The sequence below is a fragment of the Lactuca sativa genome, chromosome 3 (genome assembly GCF_002870075.4).
Source record: "Lactuca sativa cultivar Salinas chromosome 3, Lsat_Salinas_v11, whole genome shotgun sequence".
In the NCBI taxonomy this organism is placed as follows: Eukaryota; Viridiplantae; Streptophyta; class Magnoliopsida; order Asterales; family Asteraceae; genus Lactuca; species Lactuca sativa.
Genome location: NC_056625.2, coordinates 247883716 through 247911167, shown reverse-complemented (window position 1 = coordinate 247911167; position 27452 = coordinate 247883716). Strand labels below are relative to the sequence as shown.

The 27452-nt window shown below is 40.1% G+C and overlaps 1 protein-coding gene across 1 annotated transcript; it reads left to right on the top strand.

Moving 5' to 3' along the window:
* Positions 1-9131: 9131 nt before the first annotated feature.
* Positions 9132-20685, top strand: LOC111918454 (ATP-dependent 6-phosphofructokinase 6-like). Its single transcript, XM_042900381.2, has 5 exons — positions 9132-10069; positions 11251-11570; positions 13644-13845; positions 13932-13985; positions 20272-20685. Exons 2-5 carry the CDS (start codon positions 11497-11499, stop codon positions 20293-20295), a joined length of 354 nt encoding a protein of 117 aa, XP_042756315.1. The 5' UTR covers positions 9132-10069; positions 11251-11496; the 3' UTR covers positions 20296-20685.
* The last annotated feature ends 6767 nt before the right edge of the window (positions 20686-27452 follow it).

Here is a 27452-nt window from a genome sequence, read left to right as displayed (position 1 = left end):
GTTGTAACACCCCGTTTTAAATAGAATAATTAAATGGTTAGTAGGGTGTTGGTTTAGGAAGCCAAATGGAAAGAATTGAATCTCTAGGGGTTAAAGAGTAATTTTAGGACCTTATTTGTAAAGATTTTCATAAGTGAAGGAGTGCTTGGGTATTATTTGGGCTTAATATGTAAGGAATTATGGAAGAGGGGACTAAAGAGTAAATTCGGGACCTATGTTGAAAGGATTTATTGAGTGAGGGACTGTTGTGTAAATTACGTATTAGATTTGGAAAAGATTATTGAAGCGAGGATAGAAATGGTAACTTTTTGATTAAAGATGAAAGAAAAGAAGATGGTGGGGTGATTGTGTCATTATGGAAAATTTTCTAAAAGGTGCGAGGTATTTAAACGTTACCACTTGGTAACCCTAGCCCTAATCGTGACACTTGCAGCTGCTACTCCCCTCTACCCTTAACATCCAGCCGCCACTTCCATTGCTGCCATGTCCGACAGCCTCCTTGCCGGCCGACGACGCCAATCGAAGCCAATATCTGGGGCAGCCACGATAACGACGAGGAATTCAGGTGACAATGGTGTAGAGGGCCGCCGGACCACTTAGCGCCGCTACCGTCGAGTTGTACTCTAGTGGGGGCGTAGCCTCCATTCCCTACTACGACTGCTTTCTTTGACGGCTTTTGTTGCCGTTGTTGGGGGTATGGAACCACCGAGAAGCCATCGGGCCATCTCACCACCAATGAAGACGAAGGTGTCGCCATTCGTCGTGTTTCAGCCATGGAGATCAAGGCCGACAACCGTGGAGCCATGGTTATTGCAATGAGGATTACGGGTGCATGGGGTGGGGTTTCTGTCAAGTAAAAGGCGCGGGGAACCACCATGGCAGCCAACCATGGTGGCTGCTGCCAATAGCGAGGTTGTATCGCTGACCGTCGATGCCACCGCCGCCTTACGCCGCTAGGGGGTGAGTGGACTCCTTCAAACAGAAGAATGGGGTGTGTGTGTGTGTGTGTTCATTATTGTGCAGGGGTGTCGGGTGCTTCTTGGCCATAAATATAAAAGGGACCGTCATGGCCACCAGCCATGGTGGCTGCCGCCCTCTACCACCACCGACCGCCACGGTGCGGTTGTGTGTGTAATTAGTATGTGTTATTAGTGGTTGTGTGTGTTAAGAGGGTAATATTGTAATTTGTAACCAAAGTAAAATAATGAAAAGAAAATCCGTCACCACCACCGTAAAGTGGTGGTTGGCGCCTCCTGCCGCCACCGGCCGCCGTATCGGGTAGCAGTGTGCATTGATTGTGCTTGGACCTCGTTTGGGGGATGTTTGGACAATGTGGGACTAAAACCCTAATGGGCCTTGAAACCCTAATGGGCCCAATGAGGCTTAACGGATATAAAAGCCCAAACATGTGATTAATGGGCTTAAGGAATCCCTAATGGGTCTAGTGGACCCTAATTGACCCAAAGAGAACCTAATGGGCCCAATAAGGCCCAAAGTGACCTAAAAGGCCAACCAAGGCACTAATGGGCTAGTATTGGGTTGGAAAACCCTAAGGGCATAAAACCTTAATTGTGGAAATTGTTTGGGACACAGTCGTGAATTATTTAATAACTTGAAATATTAAATAATAATAATTGGCAAAAAATAATCTAAGCAATATTGGACTCAATGGATTAAGTCCTTAGTGGACTAAGTCCTTAATGGGTTAAGTAGGAAACTTAATCTTAATCAGCATTTTATCTGGAACCCTAACTTCACTTGGGTTTATTTTTGGGCCTTTCTATTAGGCCTTGATGATTGGATTATTAATGGGTCATCCAAGAATAATCATATGGACTAAAATAATTTAATGGGCCTAGGGTAAGGCCCATGTAAGGGGTTGGGCCCAATTTGGAAAATTGAGCCATAGATGGGTCATAGTTGGGCCTTAATGATTATATGATGTTGTGCCTTAGAATAAGACCCTGTATAGGCCTGGGCCCAATTTGGAAAATTAGGCCATATGTTGGGCTTTGATTCCTAGTTTGACTTTTGGGTCTTTGGTTTGGGCCTTGGGATTGAATCAAGCCAAGATGGGGTAATGTAGCCTCTTACTCTAAGAATGTGTGGTTATGTGTTTGGACCCAATTATTAATTGGGTGATTTTTTGATATTGACAGTTCGGGAATCTGTCATCCAGCAACTGGGATTGTGTCTACGGGACTTCAGCATTTTGAGGTGAGTTATCCTCACTATACTAAGGGGTCTAAGGCACCAAGGCCGACCCATTGGATTTTATATCCTAGTAGTTATTGATATGTTGAGTTTGAGTTAGTGATGTATGCCAGTTGATATATAGGACTACCTGTGATACTATATGATTATATGTATCTGCATTAGTTATGATACATGTCGACATGTTATGCGGGATGGGTTAAGGTTGTACTGCTCCGTGCGGTAGCCGACAAACCCTAGAGTATTCCAGATATGAGCTGAGGGCCCGGTAGGCATTCCAGACTCATATTGAGGACTCGGGAGTATTCCATATATGAGCTGAGGGCCCGGTAGGCATTCCAGACTCATACTGAGGACTCGGGAGCATTCCAGATACGAGCTGAGGTCCCGGTAGGCATTCCAGACTCGTACTGAGGGCTCGATGGCATTCCAGATACGAGCTGAGGGCCCGGTAGGCATTCTAGACTCGTACTGAGGGCCCAGGGGGTAGTCCAGCATGTAAAGCTGTGGACCCAGTGCATGTTGTTTTGTATTTTTTTTTGATTGATAGGATATGCTAATGTTGATATTGGTATGTGGACTTTATTTGTATCGGTATTTTGGGGGTAACTCACTAAGCTATTGGGCTTACAGTTTCAGTTTATTGTTTCAGGTATACCAGGGGATTGCGGCAAGGCAAAGGCGTGAGCGTACAGCTCCTCCTGTTTTATTATGTTTATGGGAAATACTCTGATAATTAATATTTTGAAAACAAAGTTGTAATGTTTTGATGAAATTGACATGTTTTAAAAAGTCTAAATTAGTTTGAAATTTTGTATGTTACAGGCACACTTCCCACATCTGACGTGTGTTCAATCCTTGAATCCGAGCTATAAGCCAAGAATCCCGTACATCCCTATTGCAGGAATCTCCGAGCCCTCGTAGCTGAACAAAGGGTTGGCCCCTCCTAGGCCCTCTCGCCATGTATAACCAGTTCTCCCCCACTTGGGGTCCGAACCCTCACTAACCGGTGCTCATAATCGATCATGGCCCCATTGGCCCCTAACTAGTCCATCCCGACAATCACCTTCAGCCCTCGCAGCGGTATTAGGACTAGATCAACTCAAAACCTCTCTCCAAGCACATTCAGGACACAGTTCCAATACACCCCCACTGCACTTACAATGCGGTCGTAAGCAATCTCTACCTCGAGCGGGGAATCCAAAGTCCCCGAAGTGTCCCGAAACTTCTTGCTAAGCGCAAGAGACATGAACGATCGGGTAGCCCCTGAATCAAACAAAAAATGAGCAGACATATCGTTGACCAAAAAAGTCCCTATACAAGCACAGTATACACATAAGCAATACAATAAATCTAGAGTGGAGAAGAATAAAAACGTACTAGCCACAAACATCTAGTGTTGCCCGAGCCTCCACAGTAGTCAACTGAAATGTGCGGCTCTTCACCGCTGGTACATTCGCCTTAGCGGGGCGGCCATCAGTAATCCTCATCGTGGCGGGCGTAGGAACCTCCACTTCTCCTTCCATTCCCCTTAACTTCGGGCAATCGACGTGCTTATGACCGATTTGGTTGCAGTTAAAAAAAATCAAACCCTTGTTGGGGCAGTCCCGACTCAAGTGACCCTGATAGCCACATGCATAACATCTTGAGCCCGTAACCCAACAAGCTCCACTGTACAGCTTACCGCACTTGGCACACCGGCCCCCTCCTTGTTGGCCTCTACTAGATGAGTCCGATGTCTTTGGCTTTTTCGCCTGACCCACTACTGCCTGTTCCTGCTCAGGTTTCTGCTTAGTGCGGGATTCCAACTCTATCTCCCGCTAATGTGCCTTCTCCACCGTCTCATTCAGGGTTTTGCACCCCTGTAATGCTCACAAATTCCCGGATATCATCCCTTAACATGGAATGATATATCGTCCGCCTCATATCCTCATCTGTAACATATTGTGGGATTAACAAAGCTCACTCCCGAAACTTGGCGATGATCTCCACCACAGTCTCTGTGGTCTGCTGGAGTTCCTGGAATTCTCTCACCATCCTCTGCACCTCAATGGCTGGTGCAAACTCCAAGTCAAATCGTTGAACGAACTCTGCCCATGTCATCTCAACCACACCGGCTGCACCCACCTGGCTAGTAACCTCGCCCCACCAATCTCGGGCTCTATCTCTCAACATACATGAAGCAAAACCCACCTCTGCCGCATCCGGGAAAGAACTCATGCGTTGGGCATTCTCAATATCTTCCACCCAGCGTCGACAAACAATGGGGTCCCTAACCCCGAAAAAATTTGGCGCTCCATACGCCTGGAACTCCTAGAACGAGGGAGTTTGGGACCCATCCTGGCCCGCAACAATCTCGGCTCTGAACACCCTGAGCCTGTCCTCAATAATCTCCATCATGCCCTCCTTGACTGTCCTAAAGATAACTGGGGTAGCGTCAAGGATGCCCCTAGTGACCTCAACTGCAATAAGCTCGCGCAGCCTCTCATCAATGGGCTTAGTAATGTCGCCCGAACTGGATCCAGATCCGGATCCCGAACCTGATCCCCCTGCTCCAAATCGTGTCACCACCACACTGCTCTGTGATGCCATAAACATAATGATCAAAATACCCATGGAGGGAACCTCTCCATACCAGTCCTTTTTAGAGCCCCCCATATTTAACATTGGTTCGGGTACAGGTACTGTGCTTTTAGTAGTACGGGCCCAATACTACCTTCCACACCTACCTGTACCTTTCCCAAGGCTCTACCTGATAACTCTAATTCGTCCAAAAATAATCCATAACCTACAAGATGCCACATAACTCAAATCCCAGGCTATCATAAGATTTGCTCTACCCAGATCAATCATAACAGGTTACCCTAATGCACGCAAGTTATACACAAAATAGAACCACATAGACTTTCAAATAAGCTTCTACCCTAGACCACAATCCAGAAAAGGAACAGTAATATGGCAGAATCATCATTTTAGGGCTACGCAATCCTAAACGTATACAACTTTGAAAGCATACATGTAGCAAGGTTCATCCGATTATCATGATTCACATATTTGCATAACATGGCTAGCATATACTGGGGAACTACTTACTTGGCTCTGCCGATCACGCGCGTTGCATTCTCCTCTTTCCCATTGTTTAGAAGGTTTAACTTTTATTTTATCTTTTTGAAAACAATTTTACCATTTCTTTAGTTTGAGTCCTGACACACCTGAGAGTGCACCCGAATCCCTCAAACCAAGGCTCTGATACCAACTTGTAACGACCCAAAAATAATCAAGGGTAAAAATTTCATTTTAATAGTAAAAACACTTTTCCATAAACCATGAAATCTCATTACAATTTTATTCAAATTATAAATCCATAATAATATTATTTCGAACATCAGAGGGTCCCATCCAAAATGTCTGAGAGAGTGCACGCCGCGCCATCAAGCCTTGCCTTTGCCCTTGGGCTCAGATGTACCTGAAACAATTCCACAAACTCTAAGCTAATTCTTAGTGAGTCCCCTAGAGCGTACTTTACACACAATCCACATCATATTTATCATATTAGCTATAAAAGTTGTCTCTACCACATATATTAGCTACATAAGCTATCTCTATCACATAAACCCTTCATAAGGATACCATGGACCCCCCACATGGTCTTACACCTAAGTGCCATGAGCCACCCCATGGTCTTTTCCCTGCCAGAAAGTCATGGGCACCTCCCATGGTCTTACATCCATGTGTCATGGTCCCACCCCCATGGTCTTTTCCTTGCACATAACAAATATAGATAAAAATATACAGAGTATATCTAACTATTGTATCACAGATCTCTATACATATCTTTACCACATAGCTCTACTAACACATATACCACAATCACATAATGGGCTGACCTTAGTGCCTTAGACCTATTGGTATGGTGAGAAGACTCAACTGCCTATAATCAACATATGATTAACTTGTCACAATCCCATAAATACCCTCAAAGTCAACCCTGGTCAAAGTCAAGGTCAATATTCCAGCAACTCGTCAAGTTTCCTGAATAATTTGTCTACTCGCCGAGTCACCTGTGTAATTCGCCAAGTCCCTTCGAAAACTCATGAGACCGAAAAATCATGACAACCGAAAACTTGTGAATCCGAAAACTCATGCCAACCGAAAACTCATGAAACTGAAAACTCATGAAAATCGAAAACTCATAAATCCTATCCGACTCGTCAAGTCAGCTAAGGGGATCGACGAGTTCCTTCAGCCTCTTTCCAGTTCAGCTCTTTTCAGTGGGATCTAGGTCCCAAACTCCAGATCCAAACTCTCTTAATGTATATACCACGTAAAGTTGCAAAATTTATGTGCATGCAAGGCCCTTTATGGCTATTTATTCAAAACTAGGCTCCTTGCAAGGTTTTTGTGCATGGGAAGTGGCTAAACTACACAAAGTGAGTACCTTTATGTCATTGGGGACCTAAAGGTGTCCAAATTTGGAACCATATCCTTGTAATAGGTCCAGATCCATGTTTAGACTTTATTTGTCCAAAAAATGGTCATGTACCTGAAAGAGAAGGGATATCTAATCAACTAGAGCTCAAGGTGACAACTTTATACCTCAAGATGATGGCTAAAATGAAGTAGATGTTAGATCTACTGTTTCCTCCATGCTCCTTCCTCTTTAAGCTTAGAAATCCTTCACCAAAAATCCCAAAATAGCTCACACACACACTCAAGAAGGCTCAACAAACGGCTAGGGTTTCTTTAAGGGTTGCTAGAGTGCTAAGGGAGGCTACAAATGAGCCATAATTCCTTTAAATAGGGTGCAAACCATTGAGAGTTAGGGTTTCTCCTTACAGCTCCTACTCGCAGAGCGGCCTCCCAAATCGTCGAGCAGGTCCCGATTCCGTGTCCAATCTTAATGCCATTACTCGACGAGTTGGACTCCCAACTCGCCGAGTCCACGCACCAACAACCAAAAATTAAATAAATAAATCCAGTAATACCTGGAACAGGTGTTACAAATAACTTTATGACCTAATTAGATAATTTGAATTACAAATAGATACATTGCATATTTCAAATGTTGATTATGATTTAGGTCCCACAGCTTTTCCATTTTTAGAGTAGATTATGCTTTGTACGGAAACTAAAAGGCTAATGTAGAATTATCACTTGATTGTTGTTTCACAAGACATATCTCCAACAATTGAAGCCTCCAAACTTAGGAAAAAAGTTGTTATCCGCATATAATGGGCTAGACAACCCCTTAGGAGGGCATGTGGTCACCAAAACGTTTGAAGATATTAGAAATAAAATGTGGGCACATGAAGTTATTTTCACATGTGATTTTTTTACAACTCGGTTACTTTGGATGTAGTCATAAAGAATAGATTTTTGGTTAAATACTAATTGATTTTTGCAGTAAATAACAATAGATCACTTGACATCTCATGCAATAAAAAGCATTGAATATGATCGAATAGGATACTACCTCTTTCCATTAAGTATATTCCAAATATTTATAAAGTATGTCTATAATTATAAATTTCACGTTTATTTTCTTCCGTAGTTCTCAAAATAGGATGATATTATGAAAAAATTCCATTAAATGAAGAAATGTTAATTTATTTATTCAGTATTAAGAAAAACTTTTAATTAACGATCGCCTTCCATGTAAAATAGTGACTCAAATGGCAACAAAAGATAACATAGTTTTTATTTCATCTTTGATATTTTATCGGGAATCATTATATCTCACTACTAGAATACCATAGATCGATGGACGAATTTGTTGACATTTTATATTAGCACAAAAAGTCTTTTTGCTAACTAGATATCGTCGTGAATATATATATCGAAGAAATAGTCAAACATTAAAAGAAAGCCATTTTTTAAATTGTAATAACCTTTATTGTAATGTTTGAGTGTAACAACAGGTACATTGGTCAGAGTTCGGCGGTCAAACCAACGCGAACCACTATGTGATAAGGACTAATTGTATGTAATTTTATGTTTATAAGGTATATTAGATATATTATATTCATAATTAGTTTCAGAACGTACTAAACTACTTAAACCGTCTATCGTTGAAGATTGAATCGAAAATCACCAAAAATTAAATTTATTTGTGATGTTAAAAATGAATTTTTTATTAAGTATATCTGAAAGTTAATGATAAGAAATTTGAATAGATTACATTCTCCTGATTCCGAAGATATAAAGAACGTTCAAAACGGAGATCGTATGAAGAAGTTACATTCATTTTAAGTTATAAAATCAGTATTTATCTGATTTTCCTGAAGCGAGCCGTATACTGCTTTGTTTGGGATAGCTACGAATCTCGTAAACATTTTTTGATCACATTTTTGAACTCATGGTCTATTAATTTATTTCAGTTTTATAATATTTTTAATCTCAACCAAAACCAGATTCGTAAAATCTATCGAATCCGAAAATTTTTAATCGCGAAACTTTAAAAGTTGTTTCCCGAAGTTTAGTATATCAGAATTGAATTCCGTCTACGTTTATGGAATCACAACAACTGAGACAATAAGCAGGCACATTAGGAAAAAAATTCATATGTTGGGATCTATTGACATGCAAATCAAGAAACGAAACGACACCACAAAATAAATAAATAAATATTTTTCCATCCCAAAATTATAGTCTATTTTTTCTTTTTTGGTTTGTCTGTAAGTAATAATTCACTTCGAATAATAAAAACATTTTTACCAAAATATCATAATTATTATTTAACTAACTAAAAATTTAATAAAACATTAAATATAAAATAAAGACAAAACTGTCATTTTATTATATAACATTAACGTGATTCATATTTCGTTAATATGTACAATAATTTTGAAACCGATGAAATATATGAAATATATATCATTTGAATTATTACCCAAAATATCTAGTCTGTGAGAATTTTAGATGCCCTTCAAAAGTAACTACCATTTTTCCTGACAATTCATTTATCTCTCAAAAATCTCTTTTTCTCTCTAATACCCTTCATCGTTTCAAGCTTCACCGGAAAGGAAGAGGTTACCGGCGACTCCCATTCCGGCTGAGACAAAGCTCCTCCGCCTCCTTCTTCATAAATCTCAACTGTGACCACCCCCCTTAACCCTCTTTTGTCGTAATACCCCACCCACAGACACCCTCTCTCTGTTGTGATATCTCCGATCTGCCTTGCCCTCTTCTTTGCGTTTTCTGTCAGATCAATAAAAAAAAAAAAAAAATAAACCCTCAGAGGGTCGCCGGAGATGGGTGACTTATCCTCGTTGCCTTCATTCTTCCCTGCTTTCGTTCGATTGTTCTTTCTTCTCCGATCAGACAAGAACCGGAGACATAGCTTCCTCCTCACGATTTTCTAATCCTCCAACACGCCACCTCGTTTTGCTGCTTTTGTTCGTGTTTTCCTATCCCGATCAGTGAAGACGAAGATTAACCACACAGGTCACCAGAGATCGACCTCCCTAGCCCTCCTTGCTTTGTTCATTCTTCTGCCCCTCTCCTTGTTTTAAAAGAGCAAAAACCACCCCTTGTAATTGTTTGATCAATAGCCCCATTATTTGTATTGTTAACCAAATCAGCCCTTCTTTTGTACTAAAAGACCAAAACAGCTCCGTTTAATGTGAATTATTACAAAAGTAATTCCTTTTAGATTTAATTTATCACAAAACAATCCCTGATGTTAGATAAATTACAAATCATCCCTTTTGATGTAAGTAGTTCAAAACAAGTACTTTTGGTTTCAAATATTATAAAATAGCCCCATGCTTTGTTTTAACTCAAAAGGGTGTCCAGATGTGGTTTTTCACGTGAAGCTTCACCAAAACCGAGACTAGATCGAGATCACACATCGAATGTGAGTGTCTACGACCCCTATTTTACAGTTTTAATATTTCGGAGAGAATACATGATTGTCTATTAAAGTTTTGATGATTTTCAAAGTTTTATACACAAAATAGCATCATACTTTATATTGGTCATAAGTTCATGAAATTATAATCTAAAATGTATAAATCATTAATAAATTAAATAAGTTATAGTAGAATGCTATAATTGACTTAATTATACTTTGTTGTGATATATTTATTAATTAATATTAATACAAATCACAAGATTTTATGCAGATTGATATAAACACTACAAGAAAAATCATGAATAGCTACGGAAAATTTTTACGGAATCAAAATCCGTAGCAATTTTAATACGGAATATGTTACGGAATGACTTGTCGTAGCTATAATGCTACGGAAACGATTACGAAATTGCATTCCGCAGCTAAATCCTAAATAGTTACGTAAAGTTTCTATGGAATCAAGATTGGTAGCTATTCTACTATGAAATATGCTACAAAATTCTTGGTCGTAGGTAATTTGCTACGAAAATGACTGCAGAATTGCATTACGTAGCTGAATCATGAATAGTTGTTACGAAATCGAAACTCGTAACTATTTTACTATAAAATATGCTACATAATTTTCGGTTGTAGCTAATTCGTTACGGAACTTGTTATAGAATTCATATCCGTAGATACTTGGCTAGAAAATTCGCTACGGAATCAAAATTTGTAGCTAGTTAGCTACAAAATTGAAATCCATAGTTATTTTGCTATGAAAATTTGTTACACAATAAAATTGTGTAGTTAATCTACCATGAAACTTGTGACGAAAAGGCTACTCATAGTTATTTGTGTATACGACTGGTTTTAGAATTTGCAAAATAACTACGAAAACAAAATCCGTAGTTATGTCTCTACGAATTATTCCGTAGTTAAATAGCTACGTAATATCTCTCCCGTAGCAAAATATAGAAAATTATTTTAAAAGGAAACTAGTAAGAATCTTAAAACAAAAGAAGAAAATGATATCATCGTAATTTAAAAAGATATGAATTTTTCTTCATTTACATAAATAAAAACTATATATATATATATATATATATATATATATATATATATATATATATATATATATATATATATATATATTACGTCTCATTATTTATTTTTACCTAAGCTACTTTTCCCCCAAATCATTGCAGTAACCCTCGTTTTCTCTCATTGACTTCGGTGGAAGCAGCAAAATTTTCCCCAAATCATATCATATGTATCACATTTGGAAGTAGCATAAGACGATCACGTATGAAAAGGAGTATCTATGACTTCGGTGGCGAATTTGATCCGAACATCTCAGACATCCACGGTGTAATTAAGGATCTTAAAGGAAACGACGACATGTGATTGTGCAACGAGGTTGTTGATCTCAAACGAGAAACGATATCGATCAAATGGCGGAGGGAAGGGACGTCCTTGAGATCCAGTCTAGCAACCGTTCAATTCTCACCTCCCTCAACCTAAAATTGTACTCTCTCTTTCTCTCTCTCTCTCTCTCTCTCTCTCTCTCTCTCTCTCCGATTGTAGTCCAATAAGCCAATTGAATTAGGTTTTTACATCGGATTGGTATTAAAATTGTTAAAAAATCGATTTTTTATTCAAAGCACATTGAATAAGAGTTGAATTATGCCTACTAAATTGTTGTTATAACGATATAATTTGTAATTTCTTCGGAATTAGGATTGTAATCGACTACTATTGTTATTTTGATCTTACATCATGACATGAGGTCGTAAGGAACTTTAATTCTGAATTGGTAGATTTGTAATAAAATTCTGAATTTGTGGATTTGCAATAAAATAATTTGTATGTAGCCTCTTCCAAGTTATGAAGAACACTATATTACAAAAATACAGTATATCTTTAGGAACTAGAAAATAGATCTTATATTATTATTCACAACGAGTTTTATTAATCATATTTCCTTAATATGACCTTTTGTGTAGCATTGTCATGCTACTTTTCGTGTGTTATTGATTGAATAGCGTTACTTGTAGCACCTTGTTTAACTCAATTGTCTTTCAGTTGGACATATTAGGATGAAATGTTGATGTATATGTTAATCTATAAGAAAACTCATTGGAATATAGTTGGAGCCTGGAGGAAGGAAGACCTAAATTCTTGATCATAAAGAACTTACATGTTACAACCTATGAATAGTGCCTCATAATACGCATAGGCCAACCAAAGTAATGCCTTGGACAACCTTCGATTACTCAGTGTTACTGATCAATAACTTTTGGAGGATGCTTATGAAATGATATACACATTAAAATGATCAAGAGAATAGAATAATAACCATACAGTAAGCTAAGAATCTTAATTGAAAGTTTAAATGAAAAATTGCTAATTTCCATACATTAGATGCTTTTATTAACATATATCAATATTTTATTATGATAATTATAAATAATTTACTTGCACTAACCGTTGTATTTGGCAAAATAGCAAAGATAATGGTTTAGACAACAATTTGATTGGTCAATTTGGTGTGAGATTTTATTATGCCTTCCAAGTTGTTGATAAGGTGTGTCGTCTTTGAACCCTTTGATACTTCTTTTTATAAAAAACCATGAATTATTTATGGAGTCTTTTAATCATTTTTGTCATGATTGTTTTATATAATAATAACAGGTGACGATGTCAACAAGAACTCCAAACTCTGATAAGAAAATATGTTTGCATCACATTACATCTCAATGTATATTTTTTTTAGTGTGATCTTAATTTTATATGTATATTTTTTTAGTGTGATCTTAATTTTATACTACTTTAATTCATATGCACGGTGGATATAGAGGATTTTACTCCAGAAATACAATACCATTAGTGATGAATTTTAGGCATAAGAAACATTCCTATGTGCTCATGCAAACCCTAATGCTTGGATCTAGGTTTCACTATTGAACATGCTTTGATTCCAAGACTTACAAACCCTAATCTAGCATATAAACAACTAAATTTAACATATAGAATCAGATCTAGATGTTTACCTCTTCAATTGTTGGCTTAGATCTTCTCTTTCTTCTTTTCTTGAGCTTAGAGTCACAAATGCAACTCCTCTAATGGTTCACAAACCCCACAAGCAAGAAGGCAATATGAGCGAGGGAGAGAGAGGCTAGAAATCGGCCTAGGGATCTCTTAGAATCAAGTGGTAGCCGAATTCATGCCCTAGGGGTCATATTTATACTTACAGGTTACTAGGGTTTCACTCTAAACCCTAATGGACAGCTTAGCCACCAAGCAGCCCATGGAACCTTCTAGAATAAGGCCCTTGGACGAAAATATGATGGATACCCATCATAATTTCGTTCCCCCTTAAGCCCATTAGGTTTCCTTAACCTAAAACTCAACTATCATACATTTGACAGTTTATACCCCCTTTATTCAATTAATCTCTTTTGACCACCAAATTAATTCCTAATTAATTGATGACCAATACTAATTAAATAAATATGATTTCTCCTTTAATATATTATTTTTATAATATATAAATAAATCATAATTCTCTCTTAAATTACCTTGTCAAGTTTCTTTGTAGAAAGCAACCCAAAAGGACCATGCATAACCGGGTCAAGTACATACCAAATATAGTTACGGGCTTAGACACTACTCCAACAATTAGAACACCTAAAGTTGCTAATTACATTCATAAACAAGGTGACACCATAACCGGGACATCAAGAGGTGGCAATGATAACAAAAAGATAGTCAATAGCATTGAAGATCCCATAATTAATCAGGTTATTATAAAACAACCAAAAACAAGTAATTTTACTAGTTTTGTGACATATATATAATATAAACTTGATGTTTTTGTGTATTTTAGGTTTATATAATAGGTGGAGATGGAACACAAAAGGGGGCATATGCTATGTATGAGGTTTGTTCTCTTATTTTCTTATGATATTAAAGACTGAAACATAATTAGTTATTTTTAATGAAGGAAAGTGTAAACTTTTTGTATTTATACAGGAAGTTAGATGAAACATCCCAAAAATACGACCCAAAAATTTTATTTAAAAACTTTACTAAAACCATATTTATAAAACTGTATCATAATTCATACATAATTTCGTAGTATTAATTCAAACATAAACTTATTATCAGAGTAAAACATCCCAGGTTGACTAGCTATGGTGTGTGCACTGCAATCTTCCCGAGCTCCTCTTTTGAAAACTGAGTACTTGAAACCAAAACTGAAAACTGTAAGCACGAAGCTTAGTGAGCTCCCCCAATCTACCACATACCATACAATAACATCTAAAGCACATACTGGGGCCTTGCCCCCTGCATCAGACCGAAGTCCGAAAACTGCATCGGGCCGAAGCCCGGACTAACTGGGTCTTGACCCCTGCATCGGACCGAAGTCCGGAAACTGCATTGGGAAGAAGCCCAGACTAACTGGGCCTTGCCCACTGCATCAGACCGAAGTCCGGAAACTACATCGGGCCGAAACCCGGACTAACTGGGACCTTGTCCCCTGCATCGGACCGAAGCCTGAAAACTGCATCGGGCCGAAGCCCGGACAAACTGCGACCTTGTCCCCTGCATCGGACCGAAGTTCGGAACTAACTGATCATAACATAACATAAACACATATCAACTAGCATAAACACATATACTGCATACTGCATCAGACTGAAGACCGGAACACATAACACATAAACATGCTTGAATCACAAAGACACCAAGCATACTGAACTACTGCATCGGACCATAGTCCGGAACTACTGCTAACTAAATGGGTCAGCATTGTGGCCGTAGACCCGTTCCTACTGGAAGGAAACTCACCTCGTGATGCTGACTGCTGAACTCCTGGATGAGAAATCCCGGACTGTTGCTCCGGCTGCTCCCCAAATATCAGGGGAATTAAAACACTAAATCAGAACAAGGATTTTCCTATGGGTAAACGGACCATTTTACCCCTACTATAACATGGGTCACAGCATGGCCCAAAACCCTTAGTTCCTTCTAAGTCCAACAACGACCCTACTACAGGCCCACTAATGGCCCAATTTTTTGAATTGGGCCTATCTCCTGATATGGGTCCCACCATAACCTTGGCCCATAATCTAACTTCTAGAGGCCCAATAACAAGATAGGCTTTTCAAGCTCACTTTTGGCCCAATTTGCTATATTTGGCCCAAAACCCCTTTTTGGACCTTACTCAAGCCCAATGTTAAATCCTTGGTCCTTAGCAACTAAATTTTGATGGCCCAATAAGGCCCAAGGATCCTAAGTCTCAACTCAGCCCACACCGAGGCCCAAAATGCAATAAGCCCAATTGACTGCATTACGCGGGGCGTATTCTAATGTACGTTTAGCGTATTGGCCTACTAGAGAGTACGCGGGGCGTACTTTCAATTACGCTCGACGTACTCATTTTGTTAAGACACTTTCCATTAAGTGCTTAATACTTTGACTCAAGGGCCATAAACTTAGATCTAGGTCTTATTCCATTCCCTAATCCATCAAGTTGCTTACTTTATGGATTCCATGACTTACATAAGTCCCAACTCCAAAACCCATGTTCTAATTCCATGAAAGAAGGTCTTAAGTCATGCATGAACTCATTTGGACTTTCAAGATAATAACTTTTTGTTATAGGGAGTCAATTAGCACCAAGGGTGGCAACCCTTGACCTGCAAATCGGATTCAAGCTATAAAGCTTTCACCTTTGGACTAAAAACTACCATAACTACCCATACTAGATCTAAGCATCCATAGACAAATTTATGAGCTTTTTACCTTCCAGGTGTTCCAGAGGATGGTGTTGTCTCAGATCTATAAGCCCTGGCATCCAAGGTTCTTCCTTGCTAATCTTCCTCTTCTCTTTTCCAAGCTAAAACCACCAAGATAAGCCTTCCAAGATCAAGATCTCACAATATGAAGGTTGGGTCATTCTAGGGTTCCTTCTGAGGTTGGGGAGGATGATATGGGGGCTAGGGTTGGAGCTATAATGTCCTTTATATAGTGCTTGTCCAAGAATTAGGAATATTTTAGAATAGGGCGTTACAACTCTCCCCCACTTAAACTAAACTTCATCCTCGAAGTTCACTTATGGTCAACTGACCTGCAATCCACCTCTAACACTCTACCTGATGACTCTAACCCTATTGACCTTCTGCCTGGTCAGCCAGGATGGCGTAATCCTTGCGGTTAAAATCCCCGAGTACTTAGGCTAAACATTATTTGGGTTCCCCCCCCTCCCTTTTTCTTCGTACGTTCTCTGGCCTTCCAAAGGCTACCTCCTATAGCTATCCACCTCCTTTGTCATTACTACCACTAACTGAAAATCCTGTTGCCCCTCACCCGACTACCGGATGCACTGAGACCACCCTGGTCCAACGAATCTGCCTGCACTTGCAACCCAACACAAAATTAACACTGGCCATTACAATGCAACTAACCGAAACACTGAACTGCCTGCAACACTGAACTGTCTGAAACACTGAACTGCCTGGAACACTGAAATGCTTGAAACACTGAACTGCCTGGAACATTGAACTATTTGAAACACTGAACTGCCTGAAACACTGAACTGCCTGAAACAATGAACTGCCTGGAACACTGAACTGCCTGGAACACTGAACTGCCTGAAACGCTGAACTGACTGAAACGCTGAACAGACTGAAACACTAAACTGACTGAAACGCTGAACCGCCTGAAACACTGAACTGCTATATGGCTGCTTCCCAAAATATCTCAAGACCTTCCTGGTCTCCAATCAGCTGTCGGTTATCTGCAACCCCAAGTTCCAACTCAACTGTGGAGTCCAAGGACTCCTCACTTTGTCGCTCCCACGACTTCTGAACGAAATCTTTCTCTGGAACTAGTTTCCACTAGTTATCCTGACACTGTGGCTCTAACAACCTCCCGATCCAACCGACTGGGTCCACGTCGAATCCTGACATCATCAAATCCAAGACTAAAATGATGGCTCCCAGACTAACGGTAGCTCATAACATACACGAACCCAAGCGGTCCACTGCTTGCCTGATCTCATAACTGTGGTGACGATCCACTGACAAATCGCCGCCTTAACCATAACTGAACCATTTGGGAAATCCGAAATCCAACCCGTGGATTCCCGTATCCTCATTGCTGCACCCGAACTGGTGGGTACTACTGCTTCCCCCGCGTCCAAACAATGCGCTCATGCTGACTACTAACTTGACGAATGCTCTGGCTACATTCGCAAACTTACAACTCCCTAATACTATCTGACTGCTAGTGAATGCTACGGCTACCCCCGCAGACTTACAACACTCTACTACTATCTGACTACTAGTGAATGCTACGTTTACCCCCGCAGACTTACAACACTTTACTACTATCTAACTGCTAGTGAATGCTATGGCTACCCCCGCAGACTTACAACACTCTACTACTATCTGACTGCTAGTGAATGCTATGGCTACCCCCGCAGACTTACAACACTCTACTACTATCTGACTGCTAGTGAATGCTACAGCTACCCCCACAGACTTACAACACTCTACTACTATCTGACTGCTAGTGAATGCTACGGCTACCCCCCGCAGACTTACAACACTCTACTACTATCTGACTGCTAGTGAATGCTACGGCTACCCCTGCAGACATACAACACTTTACTACTATCTGACTGCTGCTGAAAAAAATGTTTGGCTTTCCTGCCGCTCTACCATGCTCTGCATGTTGTCTCTGCTACTGACTACTAACACGGAAGCATCTCTTGCTAACTGTTCTCAAGATCCTTATTCCGACTCATTAGAGCCCTACAGGCGGTCCTCCAACCTGGATTCCCAACCAGCTACTAACCATCTTGAATACATGAACTAACTGTTGGGAGGTTCCTCAAACTCCCAATCCTGAACTCCTCAATCCATCAATTGCTGCTACTATCTTTTCTTCTCAGAGGCCGTGTACTCATTCTGGATCTATGTACTCTTACCCTTGTATACTCGGAGGGTTCTCCCCCACTTGGATCCGGCTAACTCCTTACTGCTCACTGGTCGAAAGGATTCCCCAATCTTCCTTCCATGAAAAGGGGCGATCCGCTGCCCGCCCATGATTACCTCTGTTGGCGCTCCAATTAACCCTTACCAGATCCAAACCATTCCTGATAACTAACTTAGCACTCTTCAATCCTTCACTGAATTTGCTTGGGTGATTGCATCCCGAGGACTTGCGTTCAGGGTAAACATTCCCAACTCACTTTCCTACTATCCGCTAGCTACTTCACTAGGAGATTTAAATCGTCACTACTGAGGATATAACTGATCAATCCCACATGACACCTTTCGAAAGTAGTGAGGCATTATTGATTCTTCCACACACTTGCTACAACTACTGCATCTGAAACAACCTGATCTAGGGGGGATGACCTCCAATTTACCACTCTAATTCCAAGGTATGTAATTGGCATATAACTCAATCTCAAGCAGGTAATATAATAACCCAATACATATGCTTATTAATATCACTGCGGTAATATAACAATAAAATCATAAATAATAATTGATAGGAAGGTAAAAGATACATACCTCCAACATTCGACGTTGCTTGAAATCTTGCTGAAATCAACCGGTACACTCTGCTCCGAGCCGTAGGCGCCCTTGCCCGACCCCGACCACCGCTGGTGGTTCTCGAAGTCACAGGGACAGGAGCTATCACCTGCCCTGCTGCATACATACTCGGACAGTGGGCCTTCTTGTGGCCCCTCTGACTACAATGGAAACATATCGGGTCAAGTCCTTGGACGATGGTAGTGGTAAAATCTCTGCTGAAATGACCCATCCGACCGCACCTGAAGCAGACTGAATCACCACTATCACTCCTGCATGCACCCATGTGCGTCCTACACACTCCCCGCATCGACTGTGGCTTTGGTAGTCCCTCGATCTCAAATCCGACCCCTTGGGTCTCTTGACCGAACCCGGGGATACCTGAGTCTCATCCGTCTTCCTCTTCCTTTCCGACTCCCTGCTCGTCTCTCGTTCCTGCGTTACCCCGTCAACCCCATCCATCATATGAACAACCATTATCTGATCTTGAAGCTTCGCGGTCAACCTACCAGTGGTCCTCATGACCATGCCGGGCAACTCCTCGCGAGTGGCTCGCGAAACCTCCCTGATTATCCAATCATGCAGAGGTCCCCCCTGGAGACAGGTTGCCCCACACACACCTGTTCCCTGATGGTAAGAGCTAAAAATGGGAACTCCCTCCCTAATGTATCCCTGAACTCCATAAGCATCAGACTCTAGACGAGCCCTAATCTGTCCTGAAACTATCCCGACCCTAAAGGCCTTAAGATGACTGTCCATAAGCTCCATGATGGCCTCTCTAACCGAGCAGAAAATCACTGGAGTCTGATCAATGATGTTTCACATAATCTCTGCGGAAATGAAATCCCTCATCTGATGTCACACCCCAAAACCAAGAACGGCGGAAACGTTCTGGGGCGGAGGACGTCATGTAAAGTAATCATAACACAGTAAATGTAAATAAGCAACCAACATCATCCATTGCATTAAATATATAATTTTAATACAAGCGTGTTCTGTACAGTTTTAGACACCAAAAATAAAACGTAAATCAAAATAATAATATGATGGGTCTTGAATGCACTCCATCTTCTCAAAAGCTGGCCTCGGTACCTGTCTACTGATGACCTGAGAATACAAGTTATTTTGAAAGAGTTTATCAGCATTAAGCTGGTGAGTTCATAAGTATTTTAGTGTCAATGTTTCTTGTAAAAACGTTTGAACCTGTCTCAATGTATAAGTTTGTGAAAATGTAAGTAAATGTTTGAAAGTGTTTGTAAAAGTTTGAATCTCTCAGAAAATCCTATATTTTCTATAAAAGTAACCTTCTATCAAGGCTAAACTATTTTGTAAACTTGTCTGTTGTAAAAGTGTGTAATTTCCCAAGTATAACTATCATTTGTTAAAAATATAGTTTGTACATTAATGCTTAAGTGAGGTTATCACTAAAATATGTAATGGGTAAATCATTGTAGTACTGTAGCTTTGTATAATAAGACTACTATTGTACTAAATACTACTACCTTAAACCGGATTTATATTAAGGTATAATGTGATAAATTGCACCATGCTATCGACTGGTAACAACGACATAATGAATGGTCGTAAATAAAAAAAAATGACGTTTGGCACCCGCAGACCTGCAGGTCCGGCTGTAGCTAGCAGCAAGGTGTAGGATAGTCAATCCAGTATAGATCTATACGCAAACTCACGCTCTCCCTCCAATAGAATTCTGGCTACAACTCGGGCCATGACATTTAAGGCATGCTCCGATACAGCGGATCACAATTGTTAACGTATTCATGTATATGTAATGTTTCTCGTTCTTGTATAGTTGTATATGTTCATGTTTCTAGTATAACTGTATATGTACATGTTTCTAGTATAGCTGTATATGCACTTGTTTCTAGTATATCTGTATATGTACTTGTTTCTAGTATAGCTGTATATGTAGTTGTTTCTAGTATATCTGTATATGTACTTGTTTCTAGTATAGCTGTATATGTACTTGTGTTACCCCGATGGTAACTAACTATTGATGTACTGATAAGTATGAATATGGAAGTACTTTTATGTCTATACATGTATATATGATATATAAGTAATATGGAAACGACTTTCAGATGGTCACCCTAAATCCCACTAGACCACATCCAAATCGAGAAAAAGGAAATAGGGTAGATGGCCTTCCTAAGCCCTTTAAACATTATTTATACATCTATACATATACGGGCATGCAATTTATAATATAAAAGCATAAATAAGTATTTATAAGACATTTGAAACATAAGTATTATTTTTAAAGAAAGATCGACTTGATGTCAATCTATAAAACAATTTGAAGGCATAGATTTGATTAAAACAGTTTAAGTATAAGGAACGTTTGATTAAATCACATTTGTAGTATAAATTTGAAAAGTAAATGGTTTTGGAAAACATTTTGGAGTAAAACAGTTGATAGACAGTTTGAACAGTGATAAAATCATTGGTTTCCCTAGTTATTAATCACATGTGATTAATGCAATCACATGTGATCGAAGCAATAACAATAAGTATCTAACTTGTATCCCCCCCCCCCCTTGAAAGCATATAAAAGAATTTATAGAACATTTAAAAGGTAAATTAAGGGGTATGAACTCACTTGATTGAAGAAAGCGAGATGGAAAACCGGGCAGAGTTTCGTCTCGGAAAACGGATTTTTCTCGGGATTCTCGGGAATCTCGGGAGTAAAATCGACCCTCGGGACTTGAGCCCTTTTCTTGGAAGCCCTCGCATCCTATTTATAGTAAGGCTGGTCTACCTCGGTACGCGGGGCGTACACTCGTACGCAGCGCGTACGAGTACGTCATGCATGACCGAAGCCTCGACTGCCTCGGCTTCGGATGGGACGGGTTGCTGGGTACGCGGGTCGGATGGGACGGCGGGTCGGACGGGACAGCGGGTCGGACGGGTCGGCGCTTCGGACGGGTCGGACGGGTCGGATTCTTCGGATAGGGCGATGTGGACGATCAGAGGCCAATCCTCTCGGTTACGCAGGGCGTACAGGGGTACACAGCACGTACCTCGGATGAGGACGCTGACTCCCCTTCGGATAATGTCCGAATTTTGATTTAAATAAATAATTAATTTATTTAATAAACTTCAAAAATTCATATCTTCTTCATACGAACTCCGTTTTCGATGGTCTTTATATCGACGCGTAGGTGAGACTACGCTCTACAACTTTCGTTTAGACTCCGTCGGCAAATTCCGAAATTATTTTTTTATTAATTATTATAAACCCATCGTGTTTAAGGAATTTCTTTGAAAATTCATAACTTCTTTATCTGATGTCGGTTTTTGCCAGACTTTTTACCGCTGGAATACCATTGTCGAGACCTTCGATTCTCGTTTAGGTCATTCCGGCCAAAAGTCGCTCGATCTCCGATTCGAGTTTTTAGTTGTCTGTTGCTAAGCCGAACTTGGAAAAATCATAACTTCGCTATATGAAGTCGGATTTGGGCGTTCTTTTCACGTACGATCATGGTTCAAAGATATTTAAACATAGAAGGAAATTAAATAGAAGTATTTGTATATTTTATTATGAAAGTAAATTTTATTACTCAGAAGTGGTTACAATACTTGACCCATTTTGGTCATTACAAAGAGTTAAAATATCGGGTTGTCACATCTGATCATCAAACTGTCTGGCTCCAAAGCCCGAGCTAGATCCCTCTCCGGTACCTGAACTGCTAACTGATATCTCACGCAACGTCACCATGCTGAAAACATAACACATTACTGATCAATATACACACCGCTGTTGGGAGATCTTTCACATACTCTACCAGTTTCCTGGGTTTGCCTCGACCATTCTTGAATCGAGTACGGATCCTCTGCTTTCAGTAGTACGGGCCCATACTACCTTCCACATCTATCTGTACTTTCCTCAAGAGTTACCTCAACTCCACCAAGTCACTCTACTGCTTCTGATCTCTACTACTCTCATCCTAGGCTTGCCCTAGGGAAATCTTTGACTCAACCCAACCAGTCCTCAGCTGCTGAAGGCCTTCTTGTAATGCCAATTATCCATTACCTGAATACCATTACATATGACGCGGCTCAGATAATCCTTTAAGTAAAAGACTCGTCCCTACAACGGTTAGACTCAAACAAGAGCTGCGCAGCAGGGCCAAATCCAACACTCTGAGATTATTCAACCCTGATCACATGTGATGTGACATATTCACCTAATGGCTAACTCCCATCACTCAGAGTCCCACAAAGCACAAAGCAAGCAGCATTCGGACACAGGAAGCTACTCTAGCAATTCTATCCTCATAACGAGAAACTGTATTAGCATACAATGCTAAGCTCATACTATCAGACATAACCTAAATAGGCTATCCTACTGTTGTCTACTCCATACTAGCATGCAATTCTTATAAAGCTGAAACACATAAAGCAGGCACATAAGGCATCCTCCTAGATCCTTAGCCCTATACTAGCATGTTGTTCTACTGAAACTGAAACTGATAACATAAACTTGTATGGGTAATTTGGGAGTACTTACTTGAGCTCGGCTGATTGCATGCACCATACCCTTTTTCTCTTTTTAAAGTCATTTTCTTTCTAAAATTTCTTCTCGCTTTTTCTAAAACTCTTTTCTTTTCTCAAAAATTCTTTTCGAAAAAGTTTTTCTTTGAAAGATTTTACCGTTTCCTTAGTTTGAGTTCAGACACACCTGAAAGTGTACTCGAATCCCTCAAACCAAGGCTCTAATACCAACTTGAAACATCCCAAAAATACGACCCAAAAACTTTATTTAAAAACTTTACTAAAACCATATTTATAAAATTGTATCATAATTCATACATAATTTCGTAGTATTAATTCAAACATAAACTTATTATCAGAGTAAAACATCCCAGGCTGACTAGCTATGGTGTGTGCACTGCAATCTTCCCGAGATCCTCTTTTAAAAACTGAGTACCTGAAACCAAAACTAAAAAATGTAAGCACGAAGCTTAGTGAGCTGCCCCAATCTACCACATACCATACAATAACATATAAAGCACATACTGGGGCCTTGCCCCCTACATCAGACCAAAGTCCGGAAACCGCATCAGGCCGAAGCTCGGACTAACTAGGCCTTGCCCCCTGCATCGGACCGAAGTCCGGAAACTGCATCGGGCCGATGCCCGGACTAACTGGGCCTTGCCCACTGCATCGGACCGAAATCCGGAAACTACATCGGGTCGAAACCCGGACTAACTGGGACCTTGTCCCCTGTATCGGACCGAAGCCTGAAAACTGCATCGGGCCGAAGCCCGGACAAACTGGGACCTTGTCCCCCGCATCGGACCGAAGTACGGAACTAACTGATCATAGCATAACATAAACACATATCAACTAGCATAAACACATATACTGCATACTGCATCGGACTGAAGTTCGGAACACATAACACATAAACATGCTTGAATCACACAGACACCAAGCATACTGAACTACTGCATCGGACCGAAGTCCGGAACTACTGCTAACTAAATGGGTCGGCATTGTGGCCGTAGACCCGTTCCTACTAAAAGGAAACTCACCTCGTGATGCTGACTGCTGAACTCCTGGATGAGAAATCCCGGACTGCTGCTCCGGCTGCTCCCCGACTATCAGAGGAATTAAAACACTAAATCAGAACAGGGATTTTCCTATGGGTAAAAGGACCATTTCACCCCTACTATAGCATGGGTCACAGCATGGCCCAAAACCCTCAGTTCCTTCTAAGTCCAACAACGGCCCCACTACAGGCCCACTAATGGCCTAATTTTCTGAATTGGGCCTATCTCCTCATATGGGCCCCACTATAACCTTGGCGCATAATCTAACTTCTGGAGGCCCAATAACAAGATAGGCTTTCCAAGCTCACTTTTGGCCCAATTTGCTATATTGGGCCCAAAATCCTTTATTGGACCTTACTCAAGCCAATGCTAAATCCCTTGTCCTTAGCAACTGAATTCTGATGGCCCAATAAGGCCCAAGGATCCTAAGTCTCAACTCAGCCCACACCGAGGCCCAAAATGCAATAAGCCCAATTGATTGCGTTACGCGAGGCGTATTCTAATGTACGCTTAGCGTACTGGCCTACTAGAGAGTACGCGGGGCGTACCTGCAATTACGCTCGGCGTACTCATTCTGTTAAGACACTTTCCATTAAGTGCTTAATACTCCGACTCAAGAGCCATAAACTTAGATCTAGGTCTTATTCCATGCCCTAATCCATAAAGTTGCTTACTTTATGGCTTCCATGACTTACATAAGTCCCAACTCCAAAACCCATGTTCTAATTCCATGAAAGAAGGTCTTAACTCATGCATGAACTCATTTGGACTTTCAAGATATCAACTTTCTGTTATAGGGAGTCATTTAGCACCAAGGGTGGCAACCCTTGACCTGGAAATCGGATTCAAGCTATAAAGCTTTCACCTTTGGACCAAAAACTACCATAACTACCCATGCTAGATCTAAGCATCCATAGACAACGTTATGAGCTTTTTACCTTCCAGGTGTTCCAGAGGATGGTGTTGTCTCAGATCTATAAGCACTGGCCTCTAAGGTTCTTCCTTGCTAATCTTCCTCTTCTCTTTTCCAAGCTAAAACCACCATGATAAGCCTTCCAAGATCAAGATCTCACAATATGAAGGTTGGGTCATTCTAGGGTTCCTTCTGAGGTTGGGGAGGATGATTTGGAGGTTAGGGTTGGAGCTATAATGTCCTTTATATAGTGCTTGTCCAATAATTAGGGTTTTTAAGCTGTTAGCGTACGCTGGGCGTAACTCCCGTACGCCTATAGGACCCGCGATGTTTTGCCCCTTTGCGCTGGGCGTACTCAGCTAAACACGCGTGCACTTAACACTCATGCATGGCCTTCCATGCAAACTTTTCGCTATAAGGTCCGTTCATGCCAAATCTTCAAAGTGTCATAACTCCTTCATTCTAGATCCGTTTCTGATGAACTTTATATCCACAGAAAGGTGGCGAGAAGCCCTATGCTTATAACAACACACCCCGGCCTGAAAACTTCTCGAATAATACCTCTAGTTTTAAAAAAGAACTAAAACGCCCCTGGCCTTGGCCTCCGAAGTCCATAATGGAATATTTTAGAATAGGGCGTTACATTAGAAGACGGGGTTTTAAAGTTGCGGTTATCGGGATAGCAAAAACTATCGATTATGACATTCCGGTACTTTATATTGAAGTATTGTCGATTTTAGTCCTTTGTATCATATGATTAAAATAAAATTCATTACTTTGATCTTGTTTTTATAGATTATTGATAAATCATTTGGATTTGATACTGTTGTTGAGGAGACTCGACGCTCAATTAATGCAACAGATGCTGAGGAAGAGAGCAACAAGAATTGTATTGGACCTGTTAAGCTAATGGGACGTAATAGTGGTAAGTTTTGTAAAACAATATTAAATAAAAGTTAGTGTTTGTGGTTTAAATTTGAAAATATTTATGCATAACTTATTTTTATTGCAATGTATGTCGCTCTTGCAAGCCTAGATGTTGATTATTGTTTAATCCCTGAGTGGTTGGGTCACCTTTCTATCTTGAAGGGCATGGTGGTCTTTTTGAATATATAGAGAAAAGAATAAAAGAAAACGGGCATATGGTAATTGATGTAGCAGAAGGTGCAGGACAAGAATTTGTGGCTGAGAGGTGAAGAGCCACCAACAAGGATGCCTACGAGAACAAGGTTTTAGATGACATTGGCTTGTGATACTTAAGTTTTGTGACAGGCTCGAAACTTTTTTTAATGAATGATAGAATATTATATATCAAATAACAATTTATGTATAATTTCTAGCATTTCGATATGTTGGATATTTATTTTAGTTTCTATAGAAATACTACTTTTGGTTTTATATTAATTGTATTTCTAGAAATTGATATAAATAGTCGAATTCAAATACCGAATTTTATAAATTAATGGTACAAAACCATTGCTATGAAATTTGTTATGGAAAAATTTCTACGGAATTGGCTACGAAATTAGCTACAAAACAATTGCTACGAAATTTGCTATGAAAAAATTGTTACGAAATTTACTACGCAAAAATTACTACGGAATTTACTATGGATAATTGTTACGGAATTGGCTATGGAAAAATTGCTACGGTATTGGCTACGAAAAAAACAATATAGAATATGCTACGGAAACATTGCTATGGAATTGGTTACGGAAAAATTGCTACAAAATTTGCTATGGAAAATTGCTACGGAATTTGCGACGAAAATGCTATGGAACTCAAATTGCAACGAATATATGTCGTAGAAAGTATCATAGCAAAATTGCTACGAAATTACAATTCTGTAGCTAAACAGTTTGCTACAAGAAAAAAAGCTACGGAGTCTAATTGAAAATTTTCGTAGCAAATTCCGTAGTTATCCGGCTTTAGCTACGAAATTTCATGTTTTTGCTATGGAATTTTTCCGTAGCCAAAACGAATTTTTCTTGTAGTGAAAGATAAAGTTATACGACAAATCATAAACTGTAATACTCGTTACCTCGGAAAGTACGCGAAGTTAAGGTTTTTTTTATGTATTATATCCTTTCGATCGAGTAACAACTTCTAAAGAAGGTCTTCATTCCCCTTCTAAAGAAGCAAAAAAAGTTAGGGACATGGAGAGAGATAAAGTTGTAGAAGTGCTTCTAGATCTCATGGAATAAGGGAGGACCTCCTTCCTTTCTGCCCACTCTCTATTCACACGGTTCTCAAAGGACGGGTGGGCAACAGGTACCACGAGCCTTTTGTCCCACACATCTATCCAGAAG